The sequence below is a fragment of the Crotalus tigris genome, unplaced genomic scaffold, assembly GCF_016545835.1.
Source record: "Crotalus tigris isolate CLP2741 ecotype Arizona unplaced genomic scaffold, ASM1654583v1 scf7180000024338.4412243, whole genome shotgun sequence".
Classification (NCBI taxonomy): Eukaryota; Metazoa; Chordata; class Lepidosauria; order Squamata; family Viperidae; genus Crotalus; species Crotalus tigris.
In genome coordinates this window covers 1,698,101-1,716,553 of record NW_024100508.1, presented here as the reverse complement: position 1 = coordinate 1,716,553, position 18,453 = coordinate 1,698,101, and the positions used below count along the sequence as shown (strand labels likewise).

Below are 18,453 nucleotides of genomic sequence, written 5' to 3'. Positions count from 1 at the left end.
TCCTGTTTTTACCAGAACTTTGGACTCGTTGTTAATTCCTGAGACAAGAACATCACCACAGATAAGGCTCATTATTTAATCTGGCACCAGTTCAAGTCAGGAGGCGCTGCCAGAATTATGAACTGTTACCACTCCTCCATCACCCAGCTCTCTGGTGGGATGGCCCTCCCATTGGAATAAGGTGGTGCCCCAGGGGAAGATGATGATGTTTGAGCTCCCTTGCCGCTTTCAAATCCGAATCCTTTGCTTTGTCCTTTGCTTCAAGCAACAAAATATCTTGGGTTGGTTTTGTCAAGATATGCATTGTTAACTTATTCCCCAGTCTTATCCTCTTACCTTTCCAATATATAATATTTGAGATGACTGGTAGTGATAAGGGCCTTCTCAGTAGCTTCATCTAAATTTTAATTCAGAAGGCCAAGTTGATGCTCTCTTTGTTGATTTTAAGCCAGTAGCTTGAGACAGTCTTTTTTAAGACAGCATTCACTCCGTAGACAATAAAAACAATTATTGCTTGCTTTTGCCTGTTTTAAGATGTTTTTGGAACTCTCTTTTGCATTTTTAGAAATGCATTTTAGGGGGAGTTCTTTGTCTTTTAAGTATTTTAAACTCAGTACCATTTTTTAAGTTTCAGTAATTGGATACACTTGATTAATTGCGCCTGAGGTGAAACAGAGTCAGGCTTTGCAAATTCCTGGAGAGATAAACTAGGTCAGGAAATCAAAATATTCTGGAAGAAGTCAGAAGAAAGCCATTTTTGTACCATTGCCAAAAAAAAAAAAAAATGCATAGAGGATGGATCCAATCTTAAAACAAAGATCATTTAACTCAGATGAGACTTTTCTTTTTAATAATAATTTTAAATGTAATCTGGCTTGAACAAAGCACACGTACTAAAAGGGCAAGGTAGAAATCCTTTGACTGGTATGGGTGATGTGTTTACCCAATAAAATTTATACCTAGTTAGCAATGGAGGGTTTCTGTTTAGTTTTAATTGAATTGAGTAATGTGCCCAGTGCTATAGATACATCTTTTATTATACAGATAATCCCTGACTTACAACAGTTCATTCAGTGACCATTCAAAGTTACAAAGGTACTGCAAAAAAGTGACTTATGACTGTTTTTCAGACTTAAAACATTTCAGCGTTCCCTGTGTGGTCATGTGATTAAAATTCAGACGCTTGGCAACTGTCTCATATTTATGACGGTTGCAGTGTCCCTGGGGATCATGTGATCCCCTTTTGTCACCTTCTGACAAGCAAAGTCGAGGTGGTGCAGCAGTTAGAGTGCAGTACTGCAGGCCACTTTAGCTGACTGTGTTCAGCAGGTCAGTGGTTCAAATCTCACCAGCTCAAGGTTGACTCAGCCTTCCATCCTTCCGGGGTAGGTAAAATGAGGACCCAGATTGTTGGGGGCAATGTAAATATATATATATATACATTGCTTACTGGTGTACACCGCTTAGAGAGTGCTTGAACATAAAGCGGTATATAAGTCTCATAAATAAATAAATAAATAAATAAATAAAGTCCACGCGGAAGCCAAATTCACTTAACAACCATGTTGTTAACATCTGCAGTGATTCACTTAACAACCGTGGTAGGAAAGATCGTAAAATGGGGCAAAATTCATGCTAGTTGAGGAATTCTGGGAGTCGAAGAACACAAGTCTTAAAGCAGCCAAGTTTGGAGACCCCTGCTTTAAAGCAACTGCAGCTTTTCACAGAGTTCTTTGCTAATTAGCTTAGAAGGCCAACTCCTGTTTGAGAAACACTGGCGAGAAAGAGGGTGAATTTCTAAATCCACATTCATTCCTCTCAGATTCTGATCAGTAGATAGGCAGGTGATCACCTCCTGAGGGAAAACTTTGTATTTTCTCAGAAAGGTGGGGCAAAGCACACCAGGCCGGACTGGTTTAAGATGTAGGAAACTTAGCTCTTATTTTCCTTTCCTTCTCCCAGCAGAGCTATCCTGGATGGTGCAATGTGGACATCCAGGAATCTCTGCTATGCTGTGTCCTCAGCCTTATGTCCAACCTGACAAGTTAAACCTGCCCTTTGCGGATTCAAGTGGGCAAGAATCAGGAGTTGCAGACAGTCACTCCCTGATCAGAGATACTTTCCAGGTGGAGTTTCAGTGTTTGATTCTTTCCATCTGCCCCTTGCTTGATTCAGATGCACAAACATATTGCAAAATATTTTAATTCATAATTCCATGCCCACTTTGGAAAGCAAAGGGGCTGTGGCCAAATCAAATGGCTGAAAATGTCTGTCAGCCACAGGGTAAACCAAGCATGTCCATGGGCGGCCTGAGGCCCTAGGTAGCTAGTAATGTGGCCTCACAAGATCGTAACATTTTAACATTATGTGATATACATATATTAACTCTATTATACATTTTATATGTGGCCCAAGACAATTCCTCTTCACTCAGGGTAGCCCAGGCAAGCCAAAAGTTTGGACACCCATGGCACAGACCAGTGGTGGTATTCAAATATGTGAACAACCAGCTCTCTGTGTGGATGCCGCATCCAGAAGTCTATTCTGGGCCTCAGCAACAAAAAATTAGCTACTGGTTCTGCCAAAGTGGTGAGAACCGGCTGAATCCCACCCCTGGTGCAGACTCTCTCTCTCTTCTGAATTCTATCTTTTCTGAAGCTTCCTTCTTCTCTTTCTCCTTCTTCTCCCTTCTCCCTTCTGCTCTGACTGTTCCTTCTCCTCCTATCAACTCACTTAGCACTAAATATGTTAATTGCTCTTTATCATGAATGATTTGGACCATGAATACCTGTGGCACTCCAGAATTTCAACACCAACTTTGCCTACCTTTGGATCACATGGAAGGTATTCCTCTAGGCTTCAGAAATGGCAAGCAGAACGTCCCTTGAAAATCTGGCAATTGGAAAAGAGGGAACAGGGTTCCCTAAATTGCTTGCAGGTTCATTCTGCGGGTCAGCTAAGATACATGGTAAACAATATATTGTTGCACCTCTATTTTTCCTAAGCATTCAGTATTAATTCCTTCTATCTTTCAGGACTCTTTTGGAGATGTCAAAATCATAAGAGTAGTTACATCAATGTACCTGTTGGCCTGGGAACCAAATGCATTTTCAATGTTGCCTCCTCTTTATGCTTCTCACTTGTGTAAACCTTGACCCATTTAAAGCAATTGAATAACCTGAAAGTATTCAGGAAGTCGCTGGCTTAAAATACATGTTTTCGAAAAGTAGCTAAGGATGTCAGCAGTACTATCTGGTGTGTACCACAGAGAATACACACACACACAAAATATGTTGAAAGAAATGTACATGCCATGGAACACCTGGCTCACAAACCAGCTTGTTAGCTAACTGGCAAACCGGAACAAATTTGCATTTTACTAAGTGCAGATGTTGAAAGTATTTAAGCTTGTTTACACAAATGCCCTTTACAGTACTCCAAAGAAGGAGAAAGAATTGAGAAAAGCAATAAACTTCACTTAGCAAATTGTTTTATTTTTGTTTGTTTGTTTGTTTAGCCTCCCTTCTGCAGAATTTGAGAGCCGGTATCCAAGGAACCATTCCTGGAAAACATGGCAGAAAAGAGATCCCCCTTTGTTGTGGGGCTATTGGTGGCAGGCAATGTTATTATTATGGTAAGAGAGCAATACAACAATATGTCTCAGAAATAGGAAAATTCCTGGGTTTGAATTTGATAACTGAAAAAATAAGATGGGAACAGAATGAGGTAACTCATGGTTCTGATAAAAAAAAAAAACTTCTTTAGAATATTGAGTTAAACCATGATTGACTGTGCTATTTTGAATGAATCATCATTGGCCAGATTCCAATAAACCACCATGATGGGGTTCATATAATACTGTACATGAAATGAGAAATGCACAACTTGAGGCCCCAAAATTACACAGGACCCTGAAAAGGTATGGGTGCAACACCGAGAGATTACAAAGGAAGCTAAACTAAACAAGAACCCACTGCGTTACACCCCTTGGACATGCCAGATGGCAAAGAACCTGGTCTGATACATGATAGTTTGGTGGCTATCAACCTTCCTCTGTTTCTACAGCTTTCAGGGCTGGCACTCTGTGCTGAGTCTATTTGGGTAACAGCTGATCCCTATAAAGTCTACCCCATCCTGGGGGTCACCGGCAAAGATGATGTCTATGCTGGCGCCTGGATCTCCATTTTCACTGGGTTTTGCTTCTTCTGCGTTTGCGTCTTTGGCATTATCAGCCTTGTGAATGACAGCCGCCTCATGGTGTTGTTGGTGAGTAACAGAAGAAACAGACTTCTCTAAACTCTACATTTTCTCAACGCAACTCTGGTTAGAGATGGGAAAGAGCCAAACCAATACAAGTAATCCTTGACTTACAATGATAATTGCTGAGCAAAGCAATTGTTAAGTGAATAATGAGGTCATTAAATGAATCTGACTTCCCTCATTGACTTTGTTTATCGGAAGCCAGTTGGGAAGGTTACCGTTGGTAATCACATGACCCCAGGATAGTGCAACTGTCATAAATCTATGCCAATTGCCTGAATTTTGATCACATGGCCATGGGGCTGCTGCAAGCGTCATAAATGTGAAAACTAGTCATATGTCACTTTTTTCAGTGCTGTTGTAACTTCAAACAAATGGTTGTTAAGTTGAGGATTACCTATAAAGCTTTCTCTTTTCTATGGGAAGAGATGAAGGTCAATGCAAGTGAAAATAACCAAGACAAAGTAGGAATGGCTTGGAATAGAGAATCGTAGCTTCTGGTGTGTAATTCCATTGTGATCTCTGGTCAAAAAAAGTACTTGTATTTTTCTAAGAATCTATACATATATCCAAAGGTCTATAATTGCTGAATATACATCCTCTGTTGCTTCAAAGGGCAGGATAAGAAGCAGTGGATGGGATTATAAGGAAATAAATTTTAGCAGTACATTAGAAGAAATGTTACAAGAGCTTTTTTATGCTGGAGATGTTTTAAGCAAAGTCTGGGTATCCATTTCCATGAATTAAAGCTTAAGTAGGTGACCTTGGCAGATAGCCCTCAACTTACAACCACAATTGGGACTGGCATTTGTATTGTCAATCTTTGCAGTTGTAAATCAAGTTGGACCCAATTATACAACAGCTATTATGGCAATTGTTACCCAGATCACCACAGTTGTGAAGTGAATCATGTGATCCTTAAGTGAATCCAGCTTTCCAAATGGGCGTTTTTTGCAGAGACAGTACATACAAAAAAAGGTTGCAAATCATGATTGTGTGATGCTGCAACCGAATGCCAAGCAACTAAATTGTGATTACATGACTGTGAGGGTGTACAGCAGTGGTAAGTGCAAGTGCAGTTTGTAAGTAATTTTTCCAAGGCCATCATTACTTTGAACTCTTGTTAAATGAATCGTCATAAGTTGAGGACTATCTGTATTCTCATTTCAACATTAATGTTCTAGTATAACATTCTATCTCTATAACAGCCATGCTTATAATCCAGTGTTAAAGGCAATGCATCTCACTCTCAGATGTCCCCCCCCCCAGAAAATGGAATGTACGTACTGTCTCCAGATCAAAAATGGTATAAATAATGAATGTTCATCAATATATCTTCTATGTGGATTTGCTTATCCCTCTTTGAAAGTCAGGCCATCATAATGTCCCACTAGAGCAGGGGTAGGCAACCTTGGCTCTTTTATGACTCGTGGACTTCAACTCCCAGAATTCCTGAGCCAGCTGGCTCAGGAATTCTGGGAGTTGAAGTCCACGAGTCATAAAAGAGCCAAGGTTGCCTACCCCTGCACTAGAGCATGGGACAGCAACAACAATAGCAACAAATGTCTGTGTATCTACAAATTAATCACTAATTAATTCACTAATCCATAGTGAATATCCTGGGGAAAAATGTCTCCAGGTGTGATTTTTTTTTCTTGACATTGAATCTTATTCTCTATTTTCTTATTTTTCAGTACCTGGTACTGATCCTGGTTGTCTACTTGTTTGAATGTGCCTCTTGTATCACCTCCTACACACATCGTGATTTTGTAAGTACAGGGTGCAAATTCTTCCCAACTTGATCTAAAAGCAAAATTTTGATTCACTCCACATGGACAGGAGCACACAGTCTTTCCCAATGTCTGCTTTTATCATGGTGAATGATCCATCCAAAACATAATTCAGTCTGGGAATCTTAATGAATCTTCGTTTTTGTCCTTTGGCAGCCTTATTACTCAATCATTTTCATGATAGGCTTGCATACAATATGGGAATGTTGGCAAATTTCTTTGATCCATTGGCTCTTCATGAACTTTCATGACACCCAAAGCTTGTCCAAAATAGGTAAGAAAGGCTATAGCTGCTTATTATAAGGTTATGGATCCGTTGATCCTACAGTTCACATCAATTCATACAGCTTTTGCTTCTGTTGGATGCATAATTGGTTATAAGATAGCACTAAATGATTCCTGGAGGGGGAAAAATCATTTTGTCTCATTCTAGAAGAGCAAGACAATCTAGAAATATTTGGGTCTTTCTTCTCATTTTTGAACAGTACTTTTTTTTTCACAGATTGCTTACTTAAAAAAGAAAAACCAGAAATGCTGTGCAGAAGGGAATGTATTTGGAAATGTAGAAATCTGTTTGCATATCTTTATGTACGCTGAAACTTTGGAAGTGAAATGTTTGTGTATCTGGGCTTGGGGAATGTAGCTGACCAACATTCTCTCCTTCTTCCCCACCCCAGGTAGTATCAAATTCCAAACTGGTAACCAAGCAGATGCTGGGCTTCTACTCAGCAGAAACAGACCAAGGCCGAGAACTCACTCAGATGTGGGACCGTTTCATGATGGAGGTATATGTCATTATCCAACCTATGAGAACACCCTTGTCTTTTGTCCTTCATCCAGTTGTAGTTCCAAAACTCATGCATGTAGGGACTGTGAAATCAATGCAACTTTACTGCCAGGCTGAGTCAAAATGCTAGCAATTGGGAATTTTGAAGCTAGGGAAGGGATTGGAATGAAATTGAGAGCACAGGACGCAGCACCAGGTATGGGACATCAGCTCTGCTCAGCCACTAATCAGAAAAAGAACAAGTCCTCACCAACTATCAGTTCTTTGCAATATTGATAGGCTTAAAAGCTGCAAAATTCAAAACAACCCAAATTAGTTTCAACTACACTTTCTAAAGGAAGAGTTGGGTGGCAGAAAGTCTGGTCCAGAGAAAGTATAGTAAGTAAATATAGAAAGTATAAAGTCCTCGGCTTATGATCCTAGGGAGCCCAACATTTCTGTTGTGAAGTGAGACATCAGTTAAGCAAATTTTGCCCCATTTTATGACCTTTCTTACCACAGTTGTTAAGTGAATCACTGCAGTGGATAAGTTAGCAACACGGTTGTTAAGTGAATCTGGCTTCCCCATTGACTTCGCTCCTCAGAAGGTGCAAAAGGTGACCGCATGACTCCAAGACACTGCAACCGTCATAAATATGAACCAGTTGCCAAGCCTGTCAATTTTGATCACGTGAATATCGGGATGCTGCAATGTCTGCGAGTGTGAAAAATGGTCATAAGCCACTTTTTTCAGTGCCGTTGTAACTTTGAAAGGTCACTAAATTAACTATTGTAAGTCAAGGACTACCTGTACCCCCAAACTGAGAAAAGGCAGCAGAATATCCTGTTTGCAATAAATATATGATCTTTCTTTTCCCCGGTTCACTTTTAGCAACAGTGTTGTGGTGCCAATGATCCCTTGGACTGGGTAAACTATACCTCCGTCTTCCGAAGTAGATACCCTGAAGCAGTGGCACCCTGGCCATTTTACTGCTGCAAACGTGATCCAAACTTTATCATGATCAACGAGGAGGGCTGCAGATTGGGGCACACTGATTACATCAACACTAAGGTACCAATTTCCTCCATCTTTATCCTGATGTTACCTACCATCTTTGCATTCTTGGGGGTATTGGTACCACCAGCAACTCCTCTTCAAGGCAACCTTACTGATTTGTTCTTCCCTTCTCAGGGCTGCTTTGAGCACATTAAGCATGCAGTACAAAGCTATGCCTGGGGCGTCTCCTGGTTTGGTTTTGCTATTCTTATGTTCACAGTAAGTCATCGCCGAAAGGATTGTTTTGATGTGTTGGGGCTGTAATTCCAAAATTTTGTGGTGGAAACTATAGAAGCTGTGGCTTAAGAAATCAAGAGATTGGGGAATGTTGTAGCTTGAGAATAGCTAACACTTGAGAATTGTTCTGAAGCTCTGCTTATCCGTGAAACTTATCCTGCATGTACTCCATTCTATCTGTCCTCAAAAACTTATTCAGTATTCCAGTTTCCACAAGGACCAGCTGAGTGTTCATGGGAAACTCATCAGCAGGACCAGAGGACATTAGTCTCCTCCTGGTGCTACTCTTCAAGAACTTCACTGGAAGACAATATATGTAGTTCAGGGCTGAACTATGGATTCCTTGGTGCTTTCCAAGCTTAGTTGTTTGCTTGCAGACATTTCATTATCCAACTAGCTCACATCATCTATGTTTGATGTTGCATATCTTCAATAATTGATATGCAGAGCATATTTCTTGCTTGTTAGACATCTAGTTGACATGCCTTCAACCCAACCTAGTGTTACATAGATGTGTTTGGCCTACAATTCTTCACCGTGCCTACAAATTCACAGAATATAATCCCAATTCATCTGTGGGCCATCAAATAAGCAATGCTTTTAGAAGTCTTTCCCATAATTGGTGTGTTTTCAATTTCCATTACACTTGGGAGGATATTGGATCAACTGATCTAAAAGGAACCTTCCAGTCTTTATATTTCATGTGAGGATAAAATTGAAGAGGTTGTGGTGGGATGGATCATACCATTCAGCTTAAGATACCCAGAGTGGGAAAAGGGACCACTGTTACAGAAAATTAAATAGGAGCTTGCAGTAAAAGAGATTTATTGTTGTTTTTCCAGTGTCCTGTCGTTCTTCTGGCTATATATCATTATACCACAATGTGAACAATTCCAGCCAAGTAAGTGAATTTTTTCCTAAGAAGAGGAAGAAGATGAACAAAGGGATGAAGCCCTTCCTTGAGGAAAAAAATCTGCATGAATTCCCTCTGTACTATAACACATTCTCCAAGGCATGACTACTTCATAAGATTGCTTTGGGTGTAGAGGTTATTGGGCATCTCTACATCTAAACCTATTGCATTTCTCCTATAGAAAAATCATCCCAACTATTTTAGTAAATCCATTTTTAAAAAAACGTGTATAGTAAATGTTGTTTAGTATGTGTGAGATTTTTTTAAAAATTATTTGTGAAATTCTGTAAGAAACTTGATCTGTGACTGAGCTGTGTGTATTCACTGAGAATGCCTCGGGAATCCAAATCAACTCAATCTGACAATTCAATTTGGGTATCTAAAAGTAGGATTGCAGTGATAAAAAGCAAAATCCTATAATCTCTCTCTCTCTCTCCTTCTCCACCCCCCCCCTCTATATATAACCAAGCCAGTGGAATTTACAACGGTTTAAATGGCATTAAAACCCACCCTGCATTGACCTAGAAAATTACTCAAGACATGGAGCGTTTTTCATATGCTACATAACCCCCAATACTGTACTGGGAATAGTCCAGTCCCAGTTCCAGTCAAAACAGATTGAAACAGATTGGCAAAGAAGCATCAGGCTGGAGGTCAAGGTGGATCTGTCCGTCCATTCATCCATCTTTGTCCTGTCCACCTATCTGTCCATCTATCTTTCTGCCCTGTCCATTCATCCATCTGTTCATCTTTCTATCCTATCTGTCCATCCATCCATGCATCAGTCTGTCCTTCCATTTGTCCATCTGTCTTTCTGTCCTTTTAGCTGTGGCTAAAATTCATTGGTGTTACTGATTGTGTAGCCACGTGTGTAGAGAAGTCTCAAAAAAGGATTTAATCTCTAGAAGACCCATGATTTGCGTAGAAAATAAGAATAGAATAGAATAGAATAGAATAGAATAGGTTCTTTATTGGCCAAGTATGATTGGATACACAAGGACATTTATGACTAGTACAGTTGTTTCTTAGCACTTGCTAGAATGACAACAGTTTAGCTTCCTGGCTGGTGTACCTATTGCAGGACAACTAATCTCTGCTGTAAAAGCCATTCAGATCAAATGACTCAACTCTTAAAAAGATGTGTGATCCAAGAATTTCTCGCTGCAAATACTAAATGAGGAACCAAGTGGCCTGTTGTCCATTTTTAAATATGATATATAAATACATTTTATTCCATTTCATCTCTGCAAACAGTGAGACTGACCACAGACCCAAGCTGCCAGTTTGCCTTTATTTGTTAATTGGTTTGAATTAAGCCATTTAGTACAAGAATCCCAGAAAAAAGGGAAGTCAACTTATATCCAAAAAGAACTGCAGCACATCAGAGGCAACAAAGAAACGGGGGCTGTTAAAAACACAGGCACATATAGACAGGCCAGTACGGCAGTGATCGCTTCACAGTATTGGGGAACATGGGACTGTCACTCATCTTCTTCCCTTTCGAAGTTCTGCCTCTCATGGAGGTATTGTACAAAGAAAACAGTAGGAAGCCATTTCCTTGGTGTGTCTTAAAAGTTGTGGCTGGCCCACAGGCAGCAGAATAAAGTGGCAGGAAGCCAAGGTCTGTGATGGGCAACTGTGGCCACGTAATTACAGCTGCGAATATTATGGTTTGATGTTCCTGCATAAATTGCAGATGGGAAACAAGCGTGGTGAAGAACAAAGCATCACAATCTGTCAAATCATGGAGGACTCAAAAGTGTGATCAGGCTGCAGGGAGGACCGACTCTTCCATCTCAGAAATCTACCATCCAGTTTTGTGGGATGGGTAGAGACAGAGCTAACCTGCCAGGGAAATCATGATTAACGTGAAACCAATTCTGTTCTGAATTCCCAGGTCAGAGTCCTCTTGAGTTGCACCAGCTTAACAGGCATTCATTTAACGATGGCCTGAAGTTAAAATGGACCTGAAGAAAGTGACTGATAAGCCATTTTCAGAGTTATGACCATTACATCATCCCTGCAGTCACACGATTGTGATTTGATGCTTGGCAACCAGCTCACATTTACAATGGTTACAGCATCCTGTAGTCATCTGATTGCAACTTGCAACCTTCCCCAGCTATCTCCTGACAAGCAGAGTTAATGGGGGAAGCTGGACCTACTTAATGATCGCGTGAGTCACTCAATGACTTTGCGATTTGCTTAACAGCTGTGGTAAAAATGGATGTAAATTTGGATCCAGACTCACTTAATGACTGCATTATTAGCAACCAAAATTCTGGTTCCAATTGTGGTCATAAGTTGAGGACTACCTGTATAGTCAAAAGCATTAAAGATCCTCCCTCAAGCTGCATTTATGCCTCAAATCCAGTTGCACATAATGTCGGAACTGCAATATGTACCTTAATCTCTGGTAAAATAAGTATTGATTGAACGATCCTGTAATATACAAAATTTGGTGATATTCAGGTGGAAATAGTCATCGTCCAACCAAGCGCTAGAAATTGATGAATTTTTTTTTAAAAAGTGCTTGGCGATCACTTTAGTACACCCATAATCATTACCCTGTAGTAGAGGCTTGTAGAAACCTACTTCTATTTTCAGGTAATTTCAGGTTTTTTTTAGCACGGCCAGCATTGACTTGTGAATCTGAGTTCTCTCCAGATCTTGGACACTTAACCTTACATATAACTAACGAATACAATAGTTAACCATGCCCAAGGCTGCCCTGTCTCCCCAGCCTGATATAACCAAGAACATGGATTAAGTTCCAACATTATGTTCTTTCATGCATGATTAGGCCCCTTTTGCTCCCAGTGTGTCTTTGCAAAACCACAAGAGAAAAAAGCTTCCATTGTTTTCGGTTCCTGGAAAAACAAGGAAGGTAGGTTGTTAAGAATGTGGGACAACTTGGAATTTTTACCACGGTGGTATTATTTTGTTGCTGTTGTTGTTACAAAAAATGGTAAAGTTAGTGCAATTTCTATGTTAAATCCAGATGTGGAACCAATTGGTATTACAAGGAGGGAATCAATCCCGGATCTAAAACTCTTTTAGCGCAGGTCGGGACATCCTATGCCTGTTTATCAGAGGAGTTGAAGATTTCAGACTGAATTAGATATTCTTCTGATGTAGAGATGAATAAAGTTCCTGTTAAGTGGGCAAAGTCTGTACTGAGAACCTCTAGATCTCGCCACACAAGAGTGCCAGCCAGCTGGGGTGGCCAAGATCCCAAACTCTTGAGGAATTCAGCCCCCACCCGCCCCCATCCCACCCACCCAAAAAAGATCCCACGGGAGGCTTCAAAATAATGCAATTAAGGCTGTAGTCCAGTTGTGCACAAATCCAGGCATCAGTCTTGCATTCCGTTGTGGGGCTGACTTCCAAGCAAGCGTGCCCAGGAGCAGGCTGTGGATTTCAGGGGAAAGAGGCTTCAAATTTGTGCTTGGCTCTCTCTGAAAGCAATAGGATCCCAAAGTGCATAAATTCAAGTTTGGACTGCATTCAGGAAAAAAAAAAACATATTCTTCTCCGTGATGCAGGCGAGGCATTACCGTCGTTGCTTATTTTGTTTTCTCCCCCCCCCCTCTCTTATATTCTGACAATATAATCATTTGAAAAGGAGCTTAGAGGCCACTTGAAAAGTGCTTTGGTGAGGGGATGCTCGGGGTACGGGGGGGGGGGATTTCCTTCTTTCCCCAGTCCAATGTTTCTCAGTCTTGGCGACTTTAAGACGTGTGGAGTTCAACTCCCAGAATTCCCCAGCCAGAATATTCTGGCTGTCCATCCATCTTAAAGTCGCTAAGGTTGAGAAACCCTGCCTTAATCTCAATCGGGTCCCCAATGGCTGCTCAAGAGGAAGAAGGCATAAACACCTCTCCCTTTTTCCTACCCCAGGTATCTAAAATACTGTTTGTGGAACATGCACAATCATTTTCACAGACACACATATTCGTACACGCACCAACTCCAGACATGAATGTACACATATCAAATAGACGTGAATCCTGCTCTCAAGCACACATTGAGCCTGCAGCTTAGATCACATCAAGCCCTCCCATGCTAGGCACGTACTGTATGCATCCCCCCCTCCCCCGTCCTTCTGTAAAACACACACACCCATTCCAAAATCCTAAATAAATACAGAAATGCACGAGACCAAACATGCTCCCCCTAGTTTTCCTCCACATGCCCCTCTGCCTGGCTGCAAACACACAACGCATGTGCACTCTTGGGAAAGGAGATTGCAAGCGTGCCCTCCGTCTGCCTTGCTTGGTGGCACCTTATATTTCCTTTGACATCTCTGTCACAGACCAGGGGATGGCTTTCTTCCAGGAATTGGCTTAATCTCTGGGAAAACCAGCAGGGGAAGGTGGTTAATATTTTAATTGGGTTAAAAGGATGCTTATTACAAGTTAGAACTTTTGGTTTGAATACTGGAAGAGGAACACGGGGTTGGGTAGCTGTTAACGCCCACTCTCTCCCCTCCGAAGCCTGCAATCTTCTCCAGTGGTGAGCAAGACATGACCAACAGCGCCTCTCTGTGTCAGTTCAGCGCATGGCATGAGCACTGTTAGCAGCCCTAGTGGATTCCAGGCATCCTATTGTGATTCACATTGCCAAAGCGGTCGAGATGATGTAATCCAGAAGGAATCAGCTGCAGTCATCCCATTGGAAGCAAAAGCTCTCCTCTGAGGTTAGATGTCCATGGTTGGAAAGAGGGTAAGGTGGAACAAAGCAACATGGGACAGAACCAAAACAGGAAGATGGACACGCAATGGAACTGGCAGAGGTGTTATGGTGCCCCAAAGGCTGAAATGATGCCACCCATTGTTCTTCTGTGATGTCATGCTGATTTTTTTTGGAGAAACCTCCTGCAGGGATAGGAACTGCCTTGAAAGATTTGTGTGCTCTCCAAACCATAAAGAGGTCCTCCAAACGAGGCAGGCACAGTGCCCAACAAGGGAGCCAAAGACGGGACCTCTGAGTATATAACCTAACCGGATAGATCCTTCCAAAGTCTGTATTTTTTTTCACAGCAATCCGTACCGTGTAATTCCACGAATACTGGCAAGGAAGAGAGGAGAAGATACCCGGAGCCCAGCCCCGAGGATCCAAACTCTGCATCTGGTCACCTCTTGTCTCTCAGCAGTAGCTGTGCGTCTGGCCCTCAGCATACACTGTCCAGCTGGGTCCCAGGTAGCACCCGGAGGGAGATCCCTCTCTCCTTTCCACATTGCCGTACTGTGGGGAAGATTCATCCAGCTTCTGCAAGGGGACCGAGGCCTGGCTCCCCAAGAGGGGGGCAGGCGCATCGTAAGTGATAATGGGCTCCGGACTGTAAGAGGGATGACCCCAACATGCGGAGGGTGGGCGGTAGAACTGCCACACAGCACGGCTGCAAGGCAAAACGTCCATCAATTGGCGGTGTTGCCCTGTGTATGCGTAGCCCCAAGCCAGCTTCTGCTTCTGAGGCAGGGGGGGTCTGCTGGGCTGGGACAAAGCCTGAGGAGCTCCCGGGTCAGAATGACTTCGGGGATGTGCTGCTTCAAGGGGAGGAGACGACGTGGGGCTGAGCAAAGAGGGTTCGGGGAAGGGTACGTTGACGTAGATGGGCTCCTGACGGGTGACTGCTGGAGGCATGGACTGGATTTGCAGCTGGGGATTCTTTAAGATGGGTTGCAGAGAGGAGGCAGCCGGGGGGAGATGGCTCTGGCGCCAGGGCCTCTCAAAGATCCCGTAGGAGGCATTGAAAGTGGCCAGGTACTCTGGGGGTGGACAAGAGGGCCAAGGGCGGGCCAGGCCAGGATATGCAGGAGGATCCCCCACTATCTCATAATAGAGGTTTTCATGCTCCAGCTGAGAAGAGGGACTCCCGCCGACACCCGATCGAGGGGAGACTGGGAAGTGGCTGTGATGCCGGGCAGGATGGTCCGTGAGGCCGGCCTGAAAAGTGGAGGACCTCGTTTTGAGGGGCAAGTGACCGGTCATGATGGGAAAGTGGGGAGGGGGTGGAGGCTTGGGCGGGGCAGCCAAGGGGCTGGACGAAGGAAAGGCATCTTGCGGCTGGCGGAAGGCTGGGTAGGGGACTGACAGGGGAGGGGGAGGGGGATGCAAACCGTAGGCAGGAGAGGGGGAGGACAGGTGGTAGGGATCTGAGAAGGAAAGTGCCTGGGGGTCTCTCTGGTCTAGCTCGGCGAGGACCCTCCTGTAAGGGGAAAAGGAATTCGAGCTACCCAAGGGAGAAGATTGGCTGAGAGGCACCTGCAGAGAAACAAGGCAAACGGAATAAGCAGCAGGAAGGCATTTTAAGCAGGCAAACACCTCCCACCCTCATCCCTCCCTTCACCCCCTTGCTGCTCTACTGCCTGCTCCATCCCACCCACCTCCTTTTCTTCCGTAGCCAAAATCTCCATCAGATTTGCCAGAAAATCCAGCACGGACTTCCTCTTGATGGGAAGGAAGCTCAGGACAAGTTGGGGCCACATCATACTCTTTATCTTTTGGCCCAGATCGCAACACAGTGGGGAAAAGGCAGCAAAGTATAATGGGGGGGGGAGTCCTTCTAGAAATACTACAAAATCTGCACCCTGCCTAATGGCAAAATTATCCCAGCTCTATCCCAGCTCTTCGTGAGCTGATCCCTCACCTGGCTTCCTCCCTTTAGGTTGCGGCTTTGGCTGCCGATGCTCCTGCCCCTGGCCTGCTGCGCCTGGAGTGGGGAGAGGCCAGGTGCCTTGGGGCTCGGGCGCACCATGGAGTAGAGGGCTTGTGCGCCGCTCGTCAGCTCCCCTGCCTTGCACTCCAGCGACAGAGAGCGTCGGAAATGCGTCCGGGGTTCCCTCTGCTTAAGGCTGGCCTGTCGCTTTTGCTGCAAGGCTGCCTGGTGCGCACTCTCAGCCAGCGCCAGCGCCATCAGGCGAGCCGGGTTCTTGGGTGGAGGAGCTGGCGGGATATGCCGCAGCAGGGACAATGCACCGGGAGACACAGGAACGGCTTCAGACTTCGGACCTGAATTAGGAAAAGAAAGAGGGCAGCATAAGGATTGCATTAGGGAAAAATAAAGGTTTCCCCTGTCCAGTTTTCTCCTACTCTTGGGGCAGTGCTCATCTCCGTTTTCTAGCCGAGGGATCCAGTATTGTCCGAAGACCCTTCCGTGGTCATATGGCCAGCAGGACTATATGTTGAGGCACATGGAACGCTCTTACTTTCCCACCAAAGTAGTACCTATTGATCTACTCACTTTCCAACCGCCAGGCGGGCAGGAGCTGAGACAAGGACGAGAACTCACCTCCACACATGGTGCTCAGGTCTTGAACCAGGTTGTCAGCTTTCTAGCTAATAAGCTCAGCATCTCTAACTGCTGATCCACCACGCCCCCTTGTGTTAGGAAACATGAACACCAACTTTGCAGGAAGGAGAACTCAATGCAAGCTTAAATTTTTATTACTTAATAAATATTGTTAATCTAGACTGGAATGCTGGGAGCTTTATCAGAGTTAGGAAAATGATGTCTCTCCAGATGTCCCACTTTTTATTACTTAATAAAGTAATAATAAAGTTTTTGTATTACTTAATAAAGTAATAATAAAGCTTTTGTATTACTTAATGAGGTATTATTAATCTAGGCTGGAATGCTGGGATCATCATCAGAGTTGGGAAAATTATGACCCTCCAGATGTTACATTACCAGCATCCCTCAGCACAGATTTCTGGATGTTGCAATTCAGCAACCTCCTGAGGCCATATAGCCTACTCACCCTCTCATCCCCAGCCCTACAAGACATCCCAAAATAGCAGGTCTAGAATTTGGGAAAGTATTGATGACAGGGGGAAAGGGGGTATGTAGTGTGTTCATTCCAAAAGATGTTTATTTTTTCATAGAAAATTTGTAGGACATTTTAGCAGTGTCATTCCTGGAACTCTGGGGGAGGGGGGGAAACAAACCTTTGGGGAACTGCAGTCTGCCTATAGGCAGAAGTTATGTTTTATTTTACCCACTTGGTGTGTGTAACAATGATGGTAATAATCATGAAGAGTGACAAAAAGTACTTACTGGGTGGAGACAAGCGATCTTGGGCTTGCGTAATCTTGCCACGGACTTCACGTTCACAAGCATTGCTGAGTTGTCCACCTGCCGTACTCAGGAGCATGGAGATCAGATGAGGAGGGGAGCTCAGGCCTCTGGACTCCCCACTAGAAAACATTTCCAGCACTTTGTCGGGCAAGGAGACCGACGTTTCTGATGCATCTTTGCTGACACTGGGATGTGAGCAGGGCGAGAGAGCTGCAACAGGACTGGCTGAGCTGGAGTCATCTGAGAAGGATGGTTGCTGCACAGGAGGGCTACACTGGTAAGTTAGTGGGTCAAAGTCCAGGCCACGAAGTCCAGGAGGACTTAATTCCAACTCTGAATCCAGCTCCGAGTCACCTTCCAGCCAAGAGGAACGCCGACGGGAGGCCACATCATCTGCCCCAGGAGCCAAAACTTCACCATGGCCAGAAATAGAAGAACCCAGAGAAGAACACGAGTGGCATTGTTTGAGGGTAGGGAAAGCATCACTGCTAGAATGTGGACGTCTCAGAGAAGGCAATTTGGGGAGACCTAGGGCCAAGACCCAAAAAGAAAGAAGCTACATGGATCAAAGCTCTCCAATCCGTTTATTCAACAAGCTACGTGCCCAAGAATCAACACTCTGAAGAATATTTCTGTCTATGAAGAACAGGTTGCTTGCACGGACCCAGATCTTGATAGAAGGCAGTCAGTGCTTAGCAGATTCTTGTCTAACTGCATGCATCCTACAGGAGTTTCAGAAAAAGATGGTGCTACCTGTATCTCCACTGCATGAGTTACAACTCAGTGATAAAGAACACCTTTCACATTCAGAGGATCTTACGTTTAACGTCTAGTAGGCGGTGAAAAAGCCTTCCCCAAAACCTGGAGAGCAGCTGCCATTCAAATCTGAAAATGATCAGCCACTGATTTTTGACAGCAGGTGAAGGTCACTCTGGGACACTCAGGCAGAATGCTCCTAATAGCTGGTGTGGAAGACGAAAATATTGGCTATTGTTCTTCCATGCAAGGTTTAGGCCCAGGTGAATTAAATCAGGCCTCATGGAAAAAGTATTGAACTGAAGTCTGTGCTATGTTTAATTTTGCAGTTTGCAATTGTACTTTACTTAATATGATTTTGCTAAGATTGCTTGTTTCAAATATATTTAGAACGTTAAGGACTGGAACAGTAAGAAATAGGGAACTGAAAGTAGCTGATGGATGCGGGTTCCAATGTACAGAAGTATGTGGAAAGTTATGTTCAGCAAAAGGTCAGCAAAAAGTCAGCAGAAACTGTCAGATTGTTGACCATCTGCCTACGGTCTTAGAATGAGAAAGGGTAAAAAAGATTGAGACTGGACCAGATTGATTTGC

At 43.6% G+C, this 18,453-nt stretch overlaps 2 protein-coding genes across 3 annotated transcripts in view; one reads left to right on the top strand and one right to left on the bottom strand.

Moving 5' to 3' along the window:
* Positions 1 to 3,496: 3,496 nt before the first annotated feature.
* On the top strand, positions 3,497 to 9,198 carry UPK1A (uroplakin 1A). Its single transcript, XM_039325582.1, has 7 exons — positions 3,497 to 3,634; positions 4,066 to 4,266; positions 5,955 to 6,029; positions 6,728 to 6,835; positions 7,709 to 7,888; positions 8,009 to 8,092; positions 8,953 to 9,198. Exons 1-7 carry the CDS (start codon positions 3,572 to 3,574, stop codon positions 8,995 to 8,997), a joined length of 756 nt encoding a protein of 251 aa, XP_039181516.1. The 5' UTR covers positions 3,497 to 3,571; the 3' UTR covers positions 8,998 to 9,198.
* A 3,114-nt stretch (positions 9,199 to 12,312) lies between these two features.
* The window catches only part of ARHGAP33 (Rho GTPase activating protein 33), a 41,258-nt gene continuing 35,117 nt past the window's right edge, over positions 12,313 to 18,453 (bottom strand). For both annotated transcript variants that reach the window (XM_039325654.1, XM_039325653.1), the window contains 3 exons: positions 17,083 to 17,631; positions 15,676 to 16,037; positions 12,313 to 15,290 (listed from right to left, as the gene is read on the bottom strand). In XM_039325654.1, the coding sequence (XP_039181588.1) occupies positions 14,172 to 15,290; positions 15,676 to 16,037; positions 17,083 to 17,631 (2,030 nt within the window). In that variant the 3' untranslated portion in view covers positions 12,313 to 14,171. The remainder of the gene's footprint in view (positions 15,291 to 15,675; positions 16,038 to 17,082; positions 17,632 to 18,453) is intronic.

Bases quoted from the DNA above. Each gene is read 5' to 3' on its own strand.
- UPK1A (XM_039325582.1), top strand. From the start codon at position 3,572: ATGGCAGAAAAGAGATCCCCCTTTGTTGTGGGGCTATTGGTGGCAGGC. The intron at 7,889-8,008 runs GTACCAATTTCC...TTCCCTTCTCAG, and splicing joins CTGATTACATCAACACTAAG to GGCTGCTTTGAGCACATTAA. The intron at 8,093-8,952 runs GTAAGTCATCGC...TTGTTTTTCCAG, and splicing joins TTGCTATTCTTATGTTCACA to TGTCCTGTCGTTCTTCTGGC.